The sequence below is a fragment of the Akebia trifoliata genome, chromosome 6, assembly GCF_017979445.1.
Source record: "Akebia trifoliata isolate Shusen 1 chromosome 6, ASM1797944v1, whole genome shotgun sequence".
NCBI lineage: Eukaryota > Viridiplantae > Streptophyta > Magnoliopsida > Ranunculales > Lardizabalaceae > Akebia > Akebia trifoliata.
The window spans coordinates 16,490,085-16,507,426 of record NC_141380.1 but is presented as its reverse complement, the minus strand read 5'-3'; the positions used below and the strand labels follow the sequence as shown (position 1 = coordinate 16,507,426).

The 17,342-nt window shown below is 33.4% G+C and overlaps 1 protein-coding gene across 1 annotated transcript; it reads right to left on the bottom strand.

The window, feature by feature from the left end:
- Positions 1-3,335: 3,335 nt before the first annotated feature.
- Positions 3,336-4,468, bottom strand: LOC147400327 (uncharacterized). The gene is made up of 2 exons (XM_086445974.1): positions 4,212-4,468; positions 3,336-4,083 (listed from the first exon to the last, which is right to left on the bottom strand). Exons 1-2 carry the CDS (start codon positions 4,466-4,468, stop codon positions 3,468-3,470), a joined length of 873 nt encoding a protein of 290 aa, XP_086302100.1. The 3' UTR covers positions 3,336-3,467.
- Positions 4,469-17,342: the final 12,874 nt, after the last annotated feature.

Below are 17,342 nucleotides of genomic sequence, written 5' to 3'. Positions count from 1 at the left end.
GACACAAATCTTCATTGAGATGTTTTCTAATTCCCCATCAAGAATTAAGAATTGAGGGTCACTAAGAACCAACTTTATTTTTGAAGCCTTCCCGTACCAAAAGAACCATATGGAACCGAAGTTTAGATCCTTGTTATTCGAGAAAGCATTAACTGACTTCAACTTCCTACCTATTTTAAAGAAATTTGATTCCTACCGGGAAATAGGTTCTAAGATTTCCATGAAGAGATGGTTAAGATAGTTCTTTATTTTCTTCTATCTAATTTGGGAGGAGGAATTCAAGATTCCTCTTATGTTCATAATAGCTCAGACAGGGAGAAAGGATTAGAGAGGATTCCTTGACCTAGTCTTCTTTGGATAACCCAAGTTCTACTAGGATCACCTTCATCTGATTCATTTCTTCTTCATTCTATTACTTGCAGCATCTAAATTGTAATCGAGTTGCTTAACCTCAACTTCGGAGAAGGAAGTTTCAAGCTCTTATTCACTGCCAAAGTCAGCCAACGTATGGTCTACCTCCAAGTTATCAGGGTTTGGATCTCCTTCTAATGAAAGGATTAGTACATGTTGTGGACAAGGGAACATGTGATCTATTAAGGCTAATAAGGAGCTGTACCTAACTGTTACCCATTTTAGAGGAAAAGAGTCCTCAAGAAATAACTCCCCCTCCTCAATAACTTTCTCGACGTCAATCACGGGGGAATCAACCACAACTTCTCTGTATTTTGAATTTGAATCTTGCCTTCTAAGGATATTTCGATTTCAGAAAGTATACCTTCCTTACTCTTTGCCAAGACAATCTTCTCTGTCAACTCTTCTTATCCTACTCATCTCAAGATTATTCGGATTTGTATCATTAAAGTTCAAATTTCGAATTGGAACAGCTACATCCCTAGCAGCCACGTCTACATTTTCAGCCACATCAACGACTTTCTTTGTAACAGAGGGCATGCCACATAGGATGGTTCAGTCATGGCCATCTTTAGTTTTTCCCACATCATCATCTTCCTCGTTTGTGCTCGAACCAGCCTAAAACTCCATAGGTTCTTTCCCTCTCCCCTCAGTTGTCTAAACCTTTGGTTTCTGGAGTACTGGTGCATCCTTGATCATCAATGGTTTTTCTTTCCAACTCTTGTTATTAACACCTTTCTCCAATGCCTTTGGAGCCATTGGTTTGACAATCTTTTTCGTCGGAGCCTCCTCCACATTCTCTTTTCCAATTTTAAGTCTACATTCCTTCTCTAGAGATGCCCTAGTTTAAAGCAGCACAGCCAATAATGTGGCATCCCCTCATAGACAATTTGTTGCCAAAACCCGAATTAACAATGAGTGATTATCACTCTCTTCGGAAGATCTTTAAGGAGGTCAAGAAGAATGCAGACTCGTGCTCCATTAAGTCTAGTAACATTCCATGTCATGTGATCCACCGCAAGCACTTCCCCTACTACCGAGGCAATACTACGAAGATTGTCGTCCTCATAACAAAATAGAGGTAGGTTCAGGAAAGAAATCCAACTGGGAATTTCAGCATAATGTGTCGAAAGTCTACTTGAATAATCAGACATAGCTCTCCACAGTTCTTCTTTCTTTCAACCAAATGTTTATCATATCAGCCTGAGTAGACAATTTCAGCATAACATGTTGAAAGTCTAGTTTGATTGTGCTGCACGAACCAAGTAGCTTACAAACTTGAATCAGTTTTCTGATTGTCTTACTCCATGATGAAATAGTATAGAGCCAAAACGTGGCTTTGCTAATTTCTCCACAAGAGCGAATTTAAACTTCTCTGAACCAAGATTAACATCCTCCGTTGAGAATGTGATTAAAGGTTCCCATGACCAGAGCCTAGGTTTCTTCAAAGCTCTCAGTGAAGGGGAATCATCTTTCGGAGGATCTCCATCCCCTATAACAGTCAGATCTAGCCACTACCTTGGCAAGGAACGGTCTCCTAGCCTTGTTGGGTTCTTGTTGTTGATGTTCATTCTCCTTATCACACATACGTATCTATTTCTCTTACACACTAACATAGCTCATTGTTACATCCTCCATAAGAATATGAAGAAACTTAATGAGAAGAAAAAAAACTTCAAAATAGAAATATAATGGTCCGTCAGAGTTGACCTTTATATTAGATACATTCAAAAGGCACCTCCCAAACTAAATATGATGATCGCCGAACTTCAAATCTTCCTCTTCATCCCCAACGGAAATGTCATACTTTAAAATATATTGTGAATGTGGTGAAGAATCGTTTCCCTTGAGAGTATGGACTTGGAACTTTGTTTTATAATTCCTAGCAGGCTAGCATCTTCGTTAATAATAATAATGAAGAAAATGGCTACTTGCTACGTTAACCCTACAAATCAAGCATCCAGTAAACCCTTGAACTCTAAACATGAACAACGACTTTGGAAAGTAAGCACATTTATTTGCAGCATCTCAATGTAATTTTGGTGATCATATTTCTCATACATCTCCTAAATATCAATGATTACTCAACATTTCTATCCCTAGCATGTGCCCTATGTATAACTTGTGTTGCCTCTTTTATGGACTATAAAGGCAGCTACTTCTCAACTCATCAAAAATTCTTTTCCTAATACAAAATTCAATGTTTGTAAACTCTTGAGTATCTCTTAACTCAATCTATCATAGGCGAGAAATAATAGACAACAGTATTGTATCCTTCTATCACATTCTGAGCTTTGAAATAAGAGTCCTGCTGGGGTGTCACAAATGGAGACAAAGGTGACAAAATGATGTGGTGTCGCGCACATTACCGCACATTACCGTAGATGCTTTTCTACGAGATACGAGTAAAAAAGCATCTACAGTTATGAGCGCACCACCACATCATTTTTGTCACCTTTGTGTCATTCGAGCATTTTCCTTGAAATAACCATGTGATTCTATATAATTATTAGAAGAAATTGTTTTGTTATCACAGTATGAATCTTTTCATCAAGTTTCAAGAGGATTATAAAATTTATTAATGCATGAACTGACTAGTTTATCATTATGAGGTGAACAACCTTATATATCGTGGAGAAGGTGAATGGACTTGTCTCTCTTTTTCTCATTTAAGTTGTTTTTCATAAGTAGGAACTGAAGCTTGTCAGTGGAACTGTAGTTCGTTATCTGACATCACCCCAAGCTTTAGCATCTACAATTGAAACATTGATTAATTTCGAAAACTTGGATAGAAATTACAAGAAAAAAGAGTTGTAATGTAGGAGAAGCAGAAACATACATACATACATTTAAGTTCATTAACAGTTGAAAGAAGTGTTCATACCTACGTACTATTGTAACATCACAATTACCAACAACAATAATTAGAAAGAAAACATTAGTAACATTTAACATTCAATAACATCACCATTTATCAACAACAATAAGGAAAACATTAGTAACAGATAACATTCATAATACAATAATTCAAGCCATTTAATTAACTTCAATCTCTCCTATTGTAGGTCTTGTCCAGCATGAAGCTGCTTTCGTTCATCATCATTGACAGCAGCTGTGGAAGAGGGGCGTGCAGCTTCCCATATGGAATCATAACCATCAGGCTGAACAGAAGTAGCTAAAGCCTCAATAGGTGTAATCACATTAGTCTGTTGTTGCTGATCTAAAACCATCTCCTCGTTGATTAACGAATTCAAAAATGATGAGAAGATACCCTCGTCATCATCAGTGCAGTACTCAATATCATCTTCTTCATTGATTTTTTTCAAATCCATCATCAACCCTTTTGAATTCAACCAATTGTGGTCTTGATCCAATTGCATAGTTCCCTCGAGATTCTCATTAGTATTGTTGATAATGTCTTCAACACTACCATAACCCTTCTCTTGTAAAGCAACAGTACTTGTTATAGGGTTAGGGTTTGATTTTGATGCAGAAGGTTGACTACCAGAAGCAGCAGCAGCAGAAGAAGAAGAACTCGGGTTAGGGTTTAATGGTTTGTGGGTTCTTGGATCAATTCCTTGGCTTATCAGTTTCTTACTGAGATGGGTATTCCAGTAATTCTTGATCTCGTTGTCCGTACGTCCAGGAATCCTCCCAGCAATCAAAGCCCACCTAACAAAGTAAATCTAGTTAGAGAGAGAGAGAGAGAGAGAGAGAGAGAGAGAGAGAGAGAGAGAGAGAGAGAGAAACCCTAGAAGATAGATGGCATGTATAATGAAACCCTAGAGGGAGAGGAGTACCTGTTACCAAGAAGACGGTGGAGACGAAGGATGAGATCTTCTTCATCTGGAGCTATACGGCCACGTTTGATGGATGGACGAAGATAATTCATCCAGCGAAGGCGACAGCTCTTGCCACAGCGGAGTAGTCCAGCCTTCTTTGGTAGTGTTCGCCACCTTCCCTCACCTTCTTTTCTTACGTAATTCGAGAGAAGCTCGTCTTCATCGGGTGTCCATGGCCCTCTCTTCACCTCTGCTTTACTACTGTATGGCTTCATCTTGCTTGTCGTCCTTTATCGACAAGGTTGGTTCTCTCTCTCTCTCTCTCATGTATATATAGCCCCGTAGAGAAAAGATGGTGAAGATAGAAAAGTAGGGGACCACTTCTCTAAGCGAAACACTAGCCTCTTGATCCGACGGTTGAGATACTTGGAATTTTCAAGAAAACAAAAAAGTAACCTTAGAAATGTAATTTTGCTCCCTGGAAATATGTACTAATTAATCTCATGGAAATCTTAATCTATAATGTTAAGAGAGATTTATTGGGCATATCTATTGTTGCGATTTTATTAGAAAAATTTCCTTACTTTATCAGGTTAATTACTTGAACAAACCTTACTTTATGAATTAGGCTAACATGACTAACTTAGTAAGAATTCAAATCTTACTAAGGGTCATTAGGCCCACATGGATTGTCCAATTACCAATCCAACCCACAGCCTTCTAGATTTTATGGAAAAATCATATTCAAAAGAAAATTTAAAAAATTAAAACCTTTTTAAACTTGATCATAGGTATCGAAAATGGATGGCTACCAAACCCTCAAATTTAAAACTAAAATTCAACTCTGACAATATAACATTTTTTTCAATTTTGCTGTCATATTTATAACCCTGTAATTGATGAGGTTAGAATCCACTCCAAGGTATGTTAAGTAACAAATTAACCATATACATCAAAATTTTATGACATGAATCCAGACTCCAACTTTTGCTTGGTAAAGTAAGGTTTGGCGAGTAACAAACTTCATAAAGAAAGGCTCCGTTGTCTCTAATGTTAACTGTGTGTTTAATAGAGGATCTCAATCATAAGTTGAGACTTCAAAAATGCCTTTAGATAAAGATTTTTCTAACCTCAATCAACATAATCATTGGCATGTGAGATTCTTAGAAATCAATTCCTAGAGATACACATTTCATAGGGAGTCATTTCTCTTGGCATTTCCAAACATCCCAGCAGTCATGTTGTTGGAGAGTAGGTTAAGGCTAGAGTGATTTACCCAATAGACTTAAGTTTTGAACTTTTATTATAAAAACTCCCTTGGAGTTCTGACAACCCCAGGGAACCTTGCTTTATGAAGTTTGTTACTTACCAAACCTTACTTTATCAAGTTCGTTTTCAAGCAAACCTTGGAGTGGGGATCCATTTCAGGAATTTCAAATTTATGTGGTTAATTTATTACTTAACATACCTCGGAGTGGATTCTAACCACATCAATTTGTGAAATCTAAAAACATGATAAAAAAAAAAAATTTATAAAGTTAATTTTCACTATTGAATTTAATTTTGAATTAGGAATTTCAATAGCCATCCATTTTCAACATCTACACGTAAGCTTAAAAATATTTTTTTACGTTTTTTTAATTTTCTTTCAAATCTAAGTTTTTTCATGAAATATAGAAATCTGTTTTGTTAGATTGCTAATTTGATAATCCATGTGGGCCCAATGACCCTTAGTAAGATTTAAAATCATATCAAGTCAGTCATGGTGGTCGGATTCATAAAGTAAGGTTTGTGCAGGTAATAAACTTATGTAGTAAGGGAGTTTTTGTAATAAAATTGCAACAATAGGTCTGCCTCGTAAATGTCTCTTATTCTTTTGGTTTAGACAAAGACCCTTTAGGAAAGTCATCGAAAAGGATGGTTTGACACCTACAGGTTAGATAGAAAAGAAACTAAGGGACGAATCTATAGAAAATCTTTAGAATAATTATTTTATCTCACACCCTATCTCAAGTTTTAAACCATAATAACTAGGGGTGCAACTTGATTCGGTTTGAAGTCAAATTGGAACCAAACCAGCATAGGTCGGTTCCACTAAATAAGAATCAGAGCCAAATCAAATTCCATTGAAATCAAACCAACTCAAATCGAACTAAAGTCAATTTGGTTCGATTCAATTCTACGGATTGCCAATATTCTATAAATTGCAAGTAATATTTTTTAATAAAAAAACAAACAAATAATAAACATAAAATTTCATGCAATAATCACTAATCTTTCCATAAGAAATCATTACTTCATCCATAAAAATCCCTAATATACGTCCTAACTCCTAAAATAATTCATAATAATTATTATATACATATAGATTTATTTAGTTTTTGCACAGGGGTTCGGTTTTATACAAACTTGATCCAAGAACCAAACCAAATTGATCGGTTTTCCATTTTCGTAATCCGGAACTGAACCACAACTTATTCCAAACTGAACCAAATTTGAACCGGACCAAGTTGCACCCCTAATAATAACCCAGGCATGCGAGTGTAGTACTTTTTCCTAGCAGAAACTAGGGGATTTTCCAGAGTCAAGATAAGGTGACTCAACTGAAGTGTACCATGCTAGAACCATAAATTCTTTTCCCTAGGATACACAACTGCACATCCACGTAAAATATGTGTAGTTGTCTATCCCGAGAAAAAATTCTATGATTCTTGCACTTGCCACATCAGTGAGTTTTTGAGTCACCCTGTTAGGTTGAATTACAAAATTGGTGCTCTTTGAAAATTCATTGACACCTCTTTCATCTAGTTTAGAGAGCATAGATCAGATTAAAATATAGAATCATGATATTCTGACTTGAAAAATCTTACTTGATATGTACATAGTTGATGTGGCAAGTGCAAAGATCCATAGATCTTTTTCTTGGGGATACACAAGGAAAAAAGTCTATGGTTCAGTACTCTTGCCATGTGAACTAAATAGTATTTTTTTTAGGGTCATTTTTGTCATTAATCTAAAATATAAAATCAAAAAAGGAAATTATTTTGGTACTAACTTAAGAAATTTCAAAATAGAAAAACAATAAATTTGAATATAAAAAAATCACAATTGAATTTTGATTTTAAATTTGAGAGTTAAATGGTTAGCCCATTTTAAAAACCTTGGATCAAGTCCAAAGTTTATTTTATTCTTTTGCTATTGTTTTTTGAATCTGAATTACACCACGAAATCAAGAGGTTGTGGGCTCAACCACTCTTGCCTAGTTAGTCAGGCTGGCCTTACTGGTTATGATTTTTTCGGCTTATAAAGAAACTAGTCACATATGATGATCTTATCAATGGATCGGATTGAGGTCGATCTGGGGACTATTTAGATAATGATCCTTTCGGACTTAGTAATGATAAGATAGGAATTGATCGATTCATTGTCAGACCGGTTTTATCAAATCTTAGGTTCGTTGATCTAGAATCTGATAGGTTAAAATCAGATGCTCATCAAAATGTATCCTTTTCAGAAACAAAATAAAATTATCCACCCATTCCAAAATTTATCCTTTCAAAACGAATTGGTTTTGGTCGGATTCAATAACATCTAAAAAGGTTAGTCGAATGCATGATTTAGTTTTTTCTAAGGATCAATACGATTTTCCTAAGGATGGATATATCTTCTTGGGAATTCCTAAAAGTGTCTTTTCATCTCAACTTAATATTTGACCTCAGGAGATTTTTTTCTCAAAAAAAAAAAAAAAAAAAAGAGAGAGTTTATTCTGTTGTATTAATTTTCAGTAATTCTATTCGCACCTCAAATTTTACTTATTACATCCCAACTAAATTAAAATAAATATAAAGGGTGATAGTAGAATTCTCACACTTTAGCCTTGATATTTTTCTCTATTTAGTAGAAAGAAATTTAAGAAACGAAGAGGACAACATCGAAATTAAGTTGCCAGAGTTGATGATTCTCATTGGTTGATGTTCTCTTATGGATTACTGTTGGTAGTGGCATTTCTTTATCGTGTAAAATTTTTAGGGGAAATTATCCAAAAAAATAAAAATCTTGGGTAATATACATTTAGCAAAAATGTAACTATTTTATCAAAATTTCTATTAGGAACCCAAAATGCCACTTCTAGTGGCGTTTTTTTAATTTTTTAAATATAAAAGAGGCAGATTTACCAAAACATGCACCACATTTCGATTATTTACAAAACGGTAAACTGTAGCAATTAATTTCGAAAACGATAATTTATCATTTTTGGAATTAATTTTTTTTAACTTTTCGAAAATACCCTTTTCTAATTTTGACTGAAATTACATTTCAGCCCTCCTCCCCTCTTTCATAATTCTGTCTCTAGTTTCATTTTCCATTGAATAACTTCCGTAGAGGTCAAAGGAGTCAATTGAGGTATGCAACCTCCCTCTCCCTCCCTCTCTCTCTCTCTCTCTCTCTCTCTCTCTCTCTCCGTCGTGGAGATCGTAAAAATCTTGCAGGTTTCTCTCTCTCTCTGTCTGTTTCTGTTATGGAAATCGTGAGAAACTTGCAAGTTTTTCTATCTTTGTCTCACTCTGTTGTGGAAATGATGAGAACAGTTTCGATACAAGTCTCTCTCTATCTCTCTCCATTGTAGAGATCGTGATAAATTTAAATCGAAACTATTTATGTATGTGTTTTGGGGTATTTGAACCCTAGATTGTAAATTCAATTAGTTACAATCAGGATTTTGATTTTTTGAATATTTAGGATCGATGTAAATTAGGATTTTCATTTTTAGAATATTTAGGATTGATTTGGATTTGTTAGGTTTTCATGTTTACTGTTGAGTTTTTAGAGTTGTACTAGATTTTTAATGTTTAAAGAAATGCAATGATATTTTTTCATTATTTAGTTTTATTAAAATTCAATTATTGAAATTAATAGAATTTTGGATGATATATTTTATGATATTTTTCTCATGAGTTAGAACTATAATTGTTAGTGTCTTAGAGCTTGATTATCGTGTTGTATTTAATGTGTTCGATAGAATATGTACAATTTTTTCCATGTATTTTTATAGATTTCCCATTTGATCACAAATAATCTCACTCTTAGTATGAAAATACCATATGCAAGAAGAATTTAATAAATGGAAGAAAAAATGATTTCATTGATATGCTTTCACGATGGATAGATAGTAAACCTATTTGGCGGGTTTAAATACAGTGGTAAATGCAAAAATAAATATGTTGGACGTGATATTTCATTTAAAATATTAATCGACATGATGTATAAAGTCACTGCATGTGGTCTAGATAAGATTATTTTGAAGTTAAAATACTTGTATAGAATTAACCCTCAATTCATTGAGATAGATATAAAAAACAATACAAACGTTAAAAATATGTTCTTTGGAGTACTAGAAGATTCTCAAATCATATACGTTTTCATCATAAAATCTCGACGCCTTGTTGAAATGGAAAATGATACCAACCGTGTGCATGCACAGAATATGTTTGAAAATAGGTATGAGACATCATGAACTCGTATTTATTATAGTAAAATATTTATTTGTTGTGTTTTATTTGTGGTTGATACGAATGATTTACGGCTTTACACATGCAAAAGGGAAAAAACGTTAGAGCCAATTGTGGTCCCTTCGAAATTGTTGAAAATAAAAAGATGTGCAACTAGGTTCGTTTTTTCTTTAATTTTATTTTAAATTAAAAATTGATTATAGTCTAAGTTATATTAATGCAATTCATCTCTAATTATTCTTTCAATCCCATTTGCAAAGAAATGGTGAAGACAATCATATTTCAACAAATCCAACCAAGGGATGCAATGATATTAGATGAGTTCTAGATTCTTCACCTATTAGGTTAGCATATGAAACTACGCGTACGCTAGGGTGATTCAAACCTTAAAAAATCATATATATTTTTTTATTGATTTTTTATTATTCACATTGTCATATCTACAGTAAAGTTTGGAATTCAATTTATCCACTTGCGTATCGAAATGTTCTAGATTCAGATCCCCCCAATCTAGACCTACACATCGATATTTCAGGATGTTCAACCCCTATGTATGTCTATTCGTGTTACTTTCTTCAATTAATCCTCTTAAAAATATTTATAAATTTGGCACGTCTATGTTCAAGTACAATTTTCTTTTTACGATGAATTGTCTATTTGATGGTGTGGATGTTGATATGGATGAGGGTGTTTGCTCTCGTAAAAAAAAAAAAAAAACTTCTTTGAGAGCGTAATTCATCCGAAAAGAAAGTCTCGAAAAATAGTTCATGTAGTAGTTCCGACTCAAAAGAGGAATTTAGTTGCAGCGTAGACATGTGATTAGATTCTGACAAAGTGTCTGATGATGTTAAATTTGACAATATGTGGGAAAATAATTATAATAAAGGATACGATAACCCACATTTCGAGGATGAAGTTCTTGAGTTTTCTCTTGAAAATCGTTCTAGAGGACGGATGGAATTAAAAGTTGGAAATACTTATGATTAAAAAAAAATTTCAAGTAGCTTTGAGGGAGTGTGTGATGTTGTCAAACTTTTAGATTGAACCCATAAGGACTTGTCACACAGCGATCTCAGCCAAGTATGTTGTCCAAAGTTGTCCTTGACGCATTCATGGTACTAAACTTCACAGGATTTCAATTTTTGAAATAAAAAAGTTAATCTCTAATCATATGTGTGCATTACCAACACGTGGTCGTGACCATAGGTAGGCCAGTAGTCGTTGGATTGCAATTCGAGTGAAGGTGACTTTGAAGGAATACCCTAATATGACACCTACCCAAATTATCACATACTTTAAAAAATACTTTGGTGCTACAATTTTGTATTGTAAGGTGTGAAGGGCAAAAGAATTTGCTATATCAGAGTTGGTTGGTTCATAGGACGTGTCATATCATATATTACCATCATATTGTGTAGAGTTAATACGTGTTGATCTTGATGCCGTCACTGTACTTGTATGTAGAAATGAAGATATGTTTGCGAGATTTTTTTAAAATTTTGGTGCTTGTATTAAGAGTTACAGAAATAACATAAGAGGCATTATATCGATTGATGCAGCCCACTTAAAAGGTAATTACCGTGGCCAACTCTTAGTTGCAACTGACTTAGATGGTAATAACAAGGTCTTCCTAATAGCCTTTGTAGTCATCGAGAGTGAAAATACTGATTCGTGGTCATGATTTTTTCGAATCCTCAGAGATAGAGTTATTGGAATTGAAAATCGGTTCATATTGATATCTGATCGTCACCCAAGCATTCTAAATAGTATCTCTCTTGTACTTTCTTACGTCATCCATGGGTTTTGTTTGAGACACCTATGTGATAATTTTGTACGTGAGTTTAAGGACAACGTCGCCAAATAGAAGATTTGGATAATGGGAAAGATATATAGCATTCTAGCATTTGAACATGAGATGCTTAGATTACACGATACTCAACCCAAATATTATAAATGGTTAAGTACCATCGATCAGAAAAAATTGACTAGAGCTTACTTTCCCACCAATCGATATTGTATGATGATGACGAAAATATCTGAATGTATAAACAAGGTTCTAAAGTTAGAAATGGAACTTTCGATTATAGTTCTTATTCATGCAACATATATTAAGTTGTCTAAGTATGTAAAATCCTGAGTTTTTGATTCGTATCTTGAGAAAAAATAAATAATGAAATTTTGAGAAAATCCTGAAAGTGGGACTTAGGGGTAAAACTTTAAGATGTTTTTGATCATTTTTAATGAAATCTGACTTTACTATTGGATTCAAAATGATCGAAAAATATATTTTAGCCTGTAAGCATGTTAAAATGCGAGTCTGAACAAAAAAATACAAAATTCTCAATAACCGAGTCGGATCAGGCTAAAATAAAGATTTTTTGCTAGAACAAGACTTTTTAAAATTTGATCATATCATTGAATTCATAACGAGAAATTATATACAATGAACTATTCATTTGTCATTTTTGGAGCACAAAAAGTACAATTATCGTCAAAAACGAAAACGACGTCAATTTTAGGGTCCCATCGGGCAAAAAATGTAAATTTTTGTTAGAGAATGAATTTATAGAAATTGACTACACCATTAGATCTAGAACGAAAAATTAGATAAAATAGAGATTCATTCGTCACTTTTGGAGTCCGGACGGTCAAGTTATTGTCGATCAAAATAATAGGCAAAATATCGATTTCGTCCCACGACTTTATATAAATAAAATTTTTAATTTTTTTTATTCATCATCATCCTCATGCGTCCAAAAACCAGCAAAGTTTTTTTATTTAAAATTTTTTTTTCTCCCAATTTTTCAGCTCCGATTCGTTGCGAACGGTCCGTCTTCAACCTTCGATGCAGAAGAGAAAATTGTTCGTAGCCTCGTTCTCTACAAAACCCACCCAATTTCTTTTCGTTTTCTTTTCTTTTTTATTTTGTATCGTCAAAAAAATAGTCGTATATATATAGGGGGGTTTCGTAAATTTGAACTCAGATTTCATCCGTTTCGAGATCAAACCGTCCTCTGAATCAGAAGGGAAAAATGACGACGGCGTCGAGATCTTCGAAATCACCAGGCTAGATTCAAAAATTAGTCATCTCAAAATTCAAACCTCCTCAATTTCCGTGCCGATTTCCTCGAGAGGTGATGTCTGCATTTTACATTGTTGTGTTGTATGTAGGTTGGTGAACGGATATCCAAGGATAATGTTACTGGTTGCATGTTTATTTACTTTCTGTTAACGCGAGTTACTGTTTATTTTTTCGTTCTGTTATTTATTTTAGTCTGGGTGGTTATAATTGCATGGTAGGAAACTGGATATCCATTTTCAACCTTGTATTGTTAATTTCTCTTTTGTTTTCAAATGATAATATATATATATATATATATATATATATATATATATATATATATATATATATATATATATGTAGCTATTTTGTGAGCTATTAAAGAGTCTATGAATGCTTGAAGGGATAATGCGTCATATCATCCGGAGTGATGTACTATCCTGGGATGTACGGTAAGGACTACCAAGCTCATACGTGGTATGGGACACGTATGAGAATGGAGTCACAATTAAAATCCGGGTTTATTCCTCTATCTCTTTATCAGTGAACTTGTAATATAAAGGTAGTCAGTCGTACACGAATGATTTGTTTATTTGAGAATTACATGCACGCCTGATAGGTATAGACAAAGATGATTAGTTAGTGATTGCTAACAATCTATAGTAGTCGAACATTCTAACACATCGAAAAGAGACCCATTGCTTACAATCACATCAAAGGACAAGCCTGAGCCAAATAAATTGTCTCACAAGTGTGTTAAACAACGATCAGCCACAAAATCAGGAACTACTACTTTATTATGAAACATCATGTCCCGATTGGGGGCGATCCAGTCGTGAATCCTAACTCTCTAATTCCACTACTTCACCATTGTGTATTATGTATCTGTTGCCTTATTTTGACATATAAAATGAAATGCATGTTTAATGTTTTCATTTAGTCAATTAGATTTGTATAGAAAAAAAATATTATAGTGAGTATTACTGATGATGTAATGTGAGTTTTAAAATATTTAGTTGCTCATCCCTGGTTATATGTACCAGTTAATCGTAGTTTCTTTTGTAAAACTTCACATATGTTGAAATGATTTTGTATGTTTATTCGTTCATGTTAGGAGAGGTTATTGGTAGAAATTGGTTACTTCCCTAATGGGTAACCATTGTTACTCACCATTTCCTTCTCTATGATTTTAGTTTTAGATTTAGAGCTTGGCGAGGCAGGTATAGAGCACGAGTGAGGAGCATCTGGTGGGTCAGATAAATAATCAGAGTTTGTCACCTAGTGAGTATTGAGGCTATACCTCCTAGTGGTATAAATTTGTCCAAGAGTATTATAGATGTTGTATTGAGCGTTAGGACTTTTGTTAGAGTAAGAAATATTTGTATAATATTGTATTTTGATTTCCTTTCCACACTTTGATTTTCGTACGTTATTAGATGTATATAAGCTTCTGCTAGTATTATATTTTGTATGTATATATATATAGGATGATGTATATCGATTATCAGGTGCAGGTTGATCGTCTTGAAATGCTAACATAAACAGAGGAGATTATGCCGAAATTTTGAGGCACCACCTACTGCCTTAAGATTTGACATGGGACTTTGTGTTAGTGTTAGGCGGGCCGCCACAAAGTATTTCTTTTGGCGGACTGAAGAATGCAAAATATTCAAGGATTAGTTGACTCTTTTTACTCCGCGTGAAATTAAGAGATTTGAATTCCATCAAATTATGTGGATGTTCGTCAAATTAGAACACATATTTATAAGGTTGGTGTACTTAAAAATAACTATGTTGTCGATCTAGGAAAGTTGAGTTGTACTTGTTGTTGTTATGACCAGTTTGGTCTTCTATGTTTTCATGCCATTTCTACCATCAAGCAAGGAAAATGCCACTTTATGATTTCTCAAAGGATTGGTTCACAATTGATCAATATCGAGAAACATACAAGGATTCCATCAATCCCATAGTTGATGAAAAGTTAATGGATTGTTAGATGTGATGATGTGATCGTATCCCTTCTACATGTCCTAATTCAGCCCGGTAGGCCAAAGAAAAATATGTTCAAAAGCTAGTCCGAGAAGCATTTATATTATCGATGTAGAAATTGTGGACGTCGTGGCCGCAATTGTAGAAGATGTGTGTAACCTCATGCTTCATAATAGTGGTTGACTTTTACTCAAAAAATAGCTATGAATATTTTTGTACAATTATATTACATTATTCTTATCATCTGTATAAAATACATTCTGATATAATATTAAAAGGATCCTTCTGACATTGTATAAAAGACATTCTGATATAATGTCAAAAGGATCCTTCTAACATTATATCAGAATAATTGTAGTAAAATATCCATATGATGAAATGTACAAAGAGATATTTTTGAGAATAATGATCATTTTATTTTACTTGAGGTGTTTATATGAATCATTTTGATAAAATTAGTTGTTTTTTATGAATTCAATGTCAACAAGATCTTTTTGACATTTTATTTATTCATTGTATTTACTTGTCCATAGGATCAAATATTTAAGAATTTCTAAATGGCTGAACATCTATTTATTTTCAGTCAATGAACATGTTTAGACAAATTTATATGTTTTTTGATCAATGAACATGTCTAAATAATCACTTAGATATATGATTTTGATTTATTTTGTTAAATTATGAAGATGTTTAGACAATCAATTAAATTATATTGTTTCATAATTTTGTTATAGTATGAAAAATCACTTGTAGGTGTTTTGCAAATATAAACTTATTACTATGTCTATGCTTATTTTGATGGCTTAAATTTGGAACATTATTGTGTAGATATATTTTGATGGCTAAATACCATATCGTGATCATTGGACGTAAGCCAAGTATTTACTCTACTTGGGAAGAGTGTCACAGGTATGTCGATGGCTATCTTGGAGCATGTTATAAGTCATTTAATACTTTAGAAGATGTTGAAAAACACTTTCTTAATAATCAAGTTCGTTGTGCTTGTCTGAATCAAAAGAAAAATGACAAGTTGGAGGCTTGTGGGATGTCTTGTGTTTTGATTGGTATTAGTGTAGGCACCCCATTTTTGCACTCGCCTGATTAATCAACTCGTCAACCCGATCACAACGCTTCCCAATGATGGATGTTTATTTCAATACTTTATTTTGTTACTAGATATGTTTCAGAAATCCGGATGAGGTATCTCGAACTAACAAAACTTTAGAAACCACGCTACGCTAGGAAAATACAACCCTAGAAACATAGAAATCATCATCTTGCAGACCAAAAAGAAGCTTCACTATAAAAATCACTAAAAATGACTAAATTACCAAAATACCTCTAACATCAAAACAATCCTAGGACCTACGTTATGATTAGGAAAACTCATTCAAACACATAAAATAACAAATCAAAACCAAATAAATCATTTTACCAATTTTCACAGAATTCGATAAAATTACTAAAATGCCCCTCATAAAGTTCATGATCATTTCATACAAAAAAACATCATAAATGACAAAAACCAACATTCCCATTAAATTCCTTATGAAAAACTGATTCCAAAACATCCTGGAACATTGAAAAATGACTTAAAACGTAAAAAATCATCTCCGAGGGCAAAACGATAATTTTACAATTTTAATAATTAAAAATTTTGAAATTAATAAATAAATCATTAAATAATGTAAAGTGAAACATTAATAAAATTAATTTAAAAATTTTAACCAAAAAAATTGATTAATCAGGCTTTCAGGCAAAATTGTTGATGGTTGCCAGGATATTTATTCAAGGACCCCTCCATCTAGGGGCCCAAAGAATTAAAGATATAATAAAAGGGGGTTCTCCAAAAATTAAAGTCAATCAAGACTAAAGTCAATCACGTAAGGCTAAATTCAAGATATTAAAAGTCAACCAAGAAAGACTAAAGTCAAAGTATTAAAGTCAATCTTATAAGACTAAAGTCAACCCTAAATCAAAACCCTAATCTAAACTAATCAAGTCAATCTCATAAGATTAAAGTCAAAATCCTAAATCAAAATCCTAATCTAAAATAATCAAGTCAATCTCATAAGACTAAAGTCAAAACCCTAAATTAAAACCTTAAAGACTAAGTCAATCTCATAAGACCAAAGTCAAAACCCTAATTAAAACCCTAAAAGAAACCCTAATCAAACCTTAATTCTTCTAAAAAACTTTATAAATAGGAGCCTTCACACCCTATTTTCGTATCAAAGAAAAAACCCTAAAAAAAGTAGGTCAAGAAATCTCGACAACCTTCCCAAAACCCTAATTTTGAAGTCCCAACTCCTTACCTAACACCCATACTTCGATTTTAGCCTGAAAAACACCTAGAAGCCCTTCAAAAACACCCCAAAATTGATAACAAAATTCGAAGAATCCAGATCTAAAGAAGAGATACCTTGCCTCGGAGATCCGAAATCAGATCCAGAGACAGAACGAAGTAAGGAGTACGGTACAAGAAGCAGTTTTATCAAATCTGAGAGAATAAAATCGTTGCGTTCGAAGGTAAAATCTCTTTTATTTTTTTATCTAGATTTTTGTTAGCAATGTAGTCTTATTTGGGAT

Bases quoted from the DNA above. Each gene is read 5' to 3' on its own strand.
- LOC147400327 (XM_086445974.1), bottom strand. From the start codon at position 4,468: ATGAAGCCATACAGTAGTAAAGCAGAGGTGAAGAGAGGGCCATGGACA. The intron at 4,084-4,211 runs GTACTCCTCTCC...TTACTTTGTTAG, and splicing joins CACCGTCTTCTTGGTAACAG to GTGGGCTTTGATTGCTGGGA.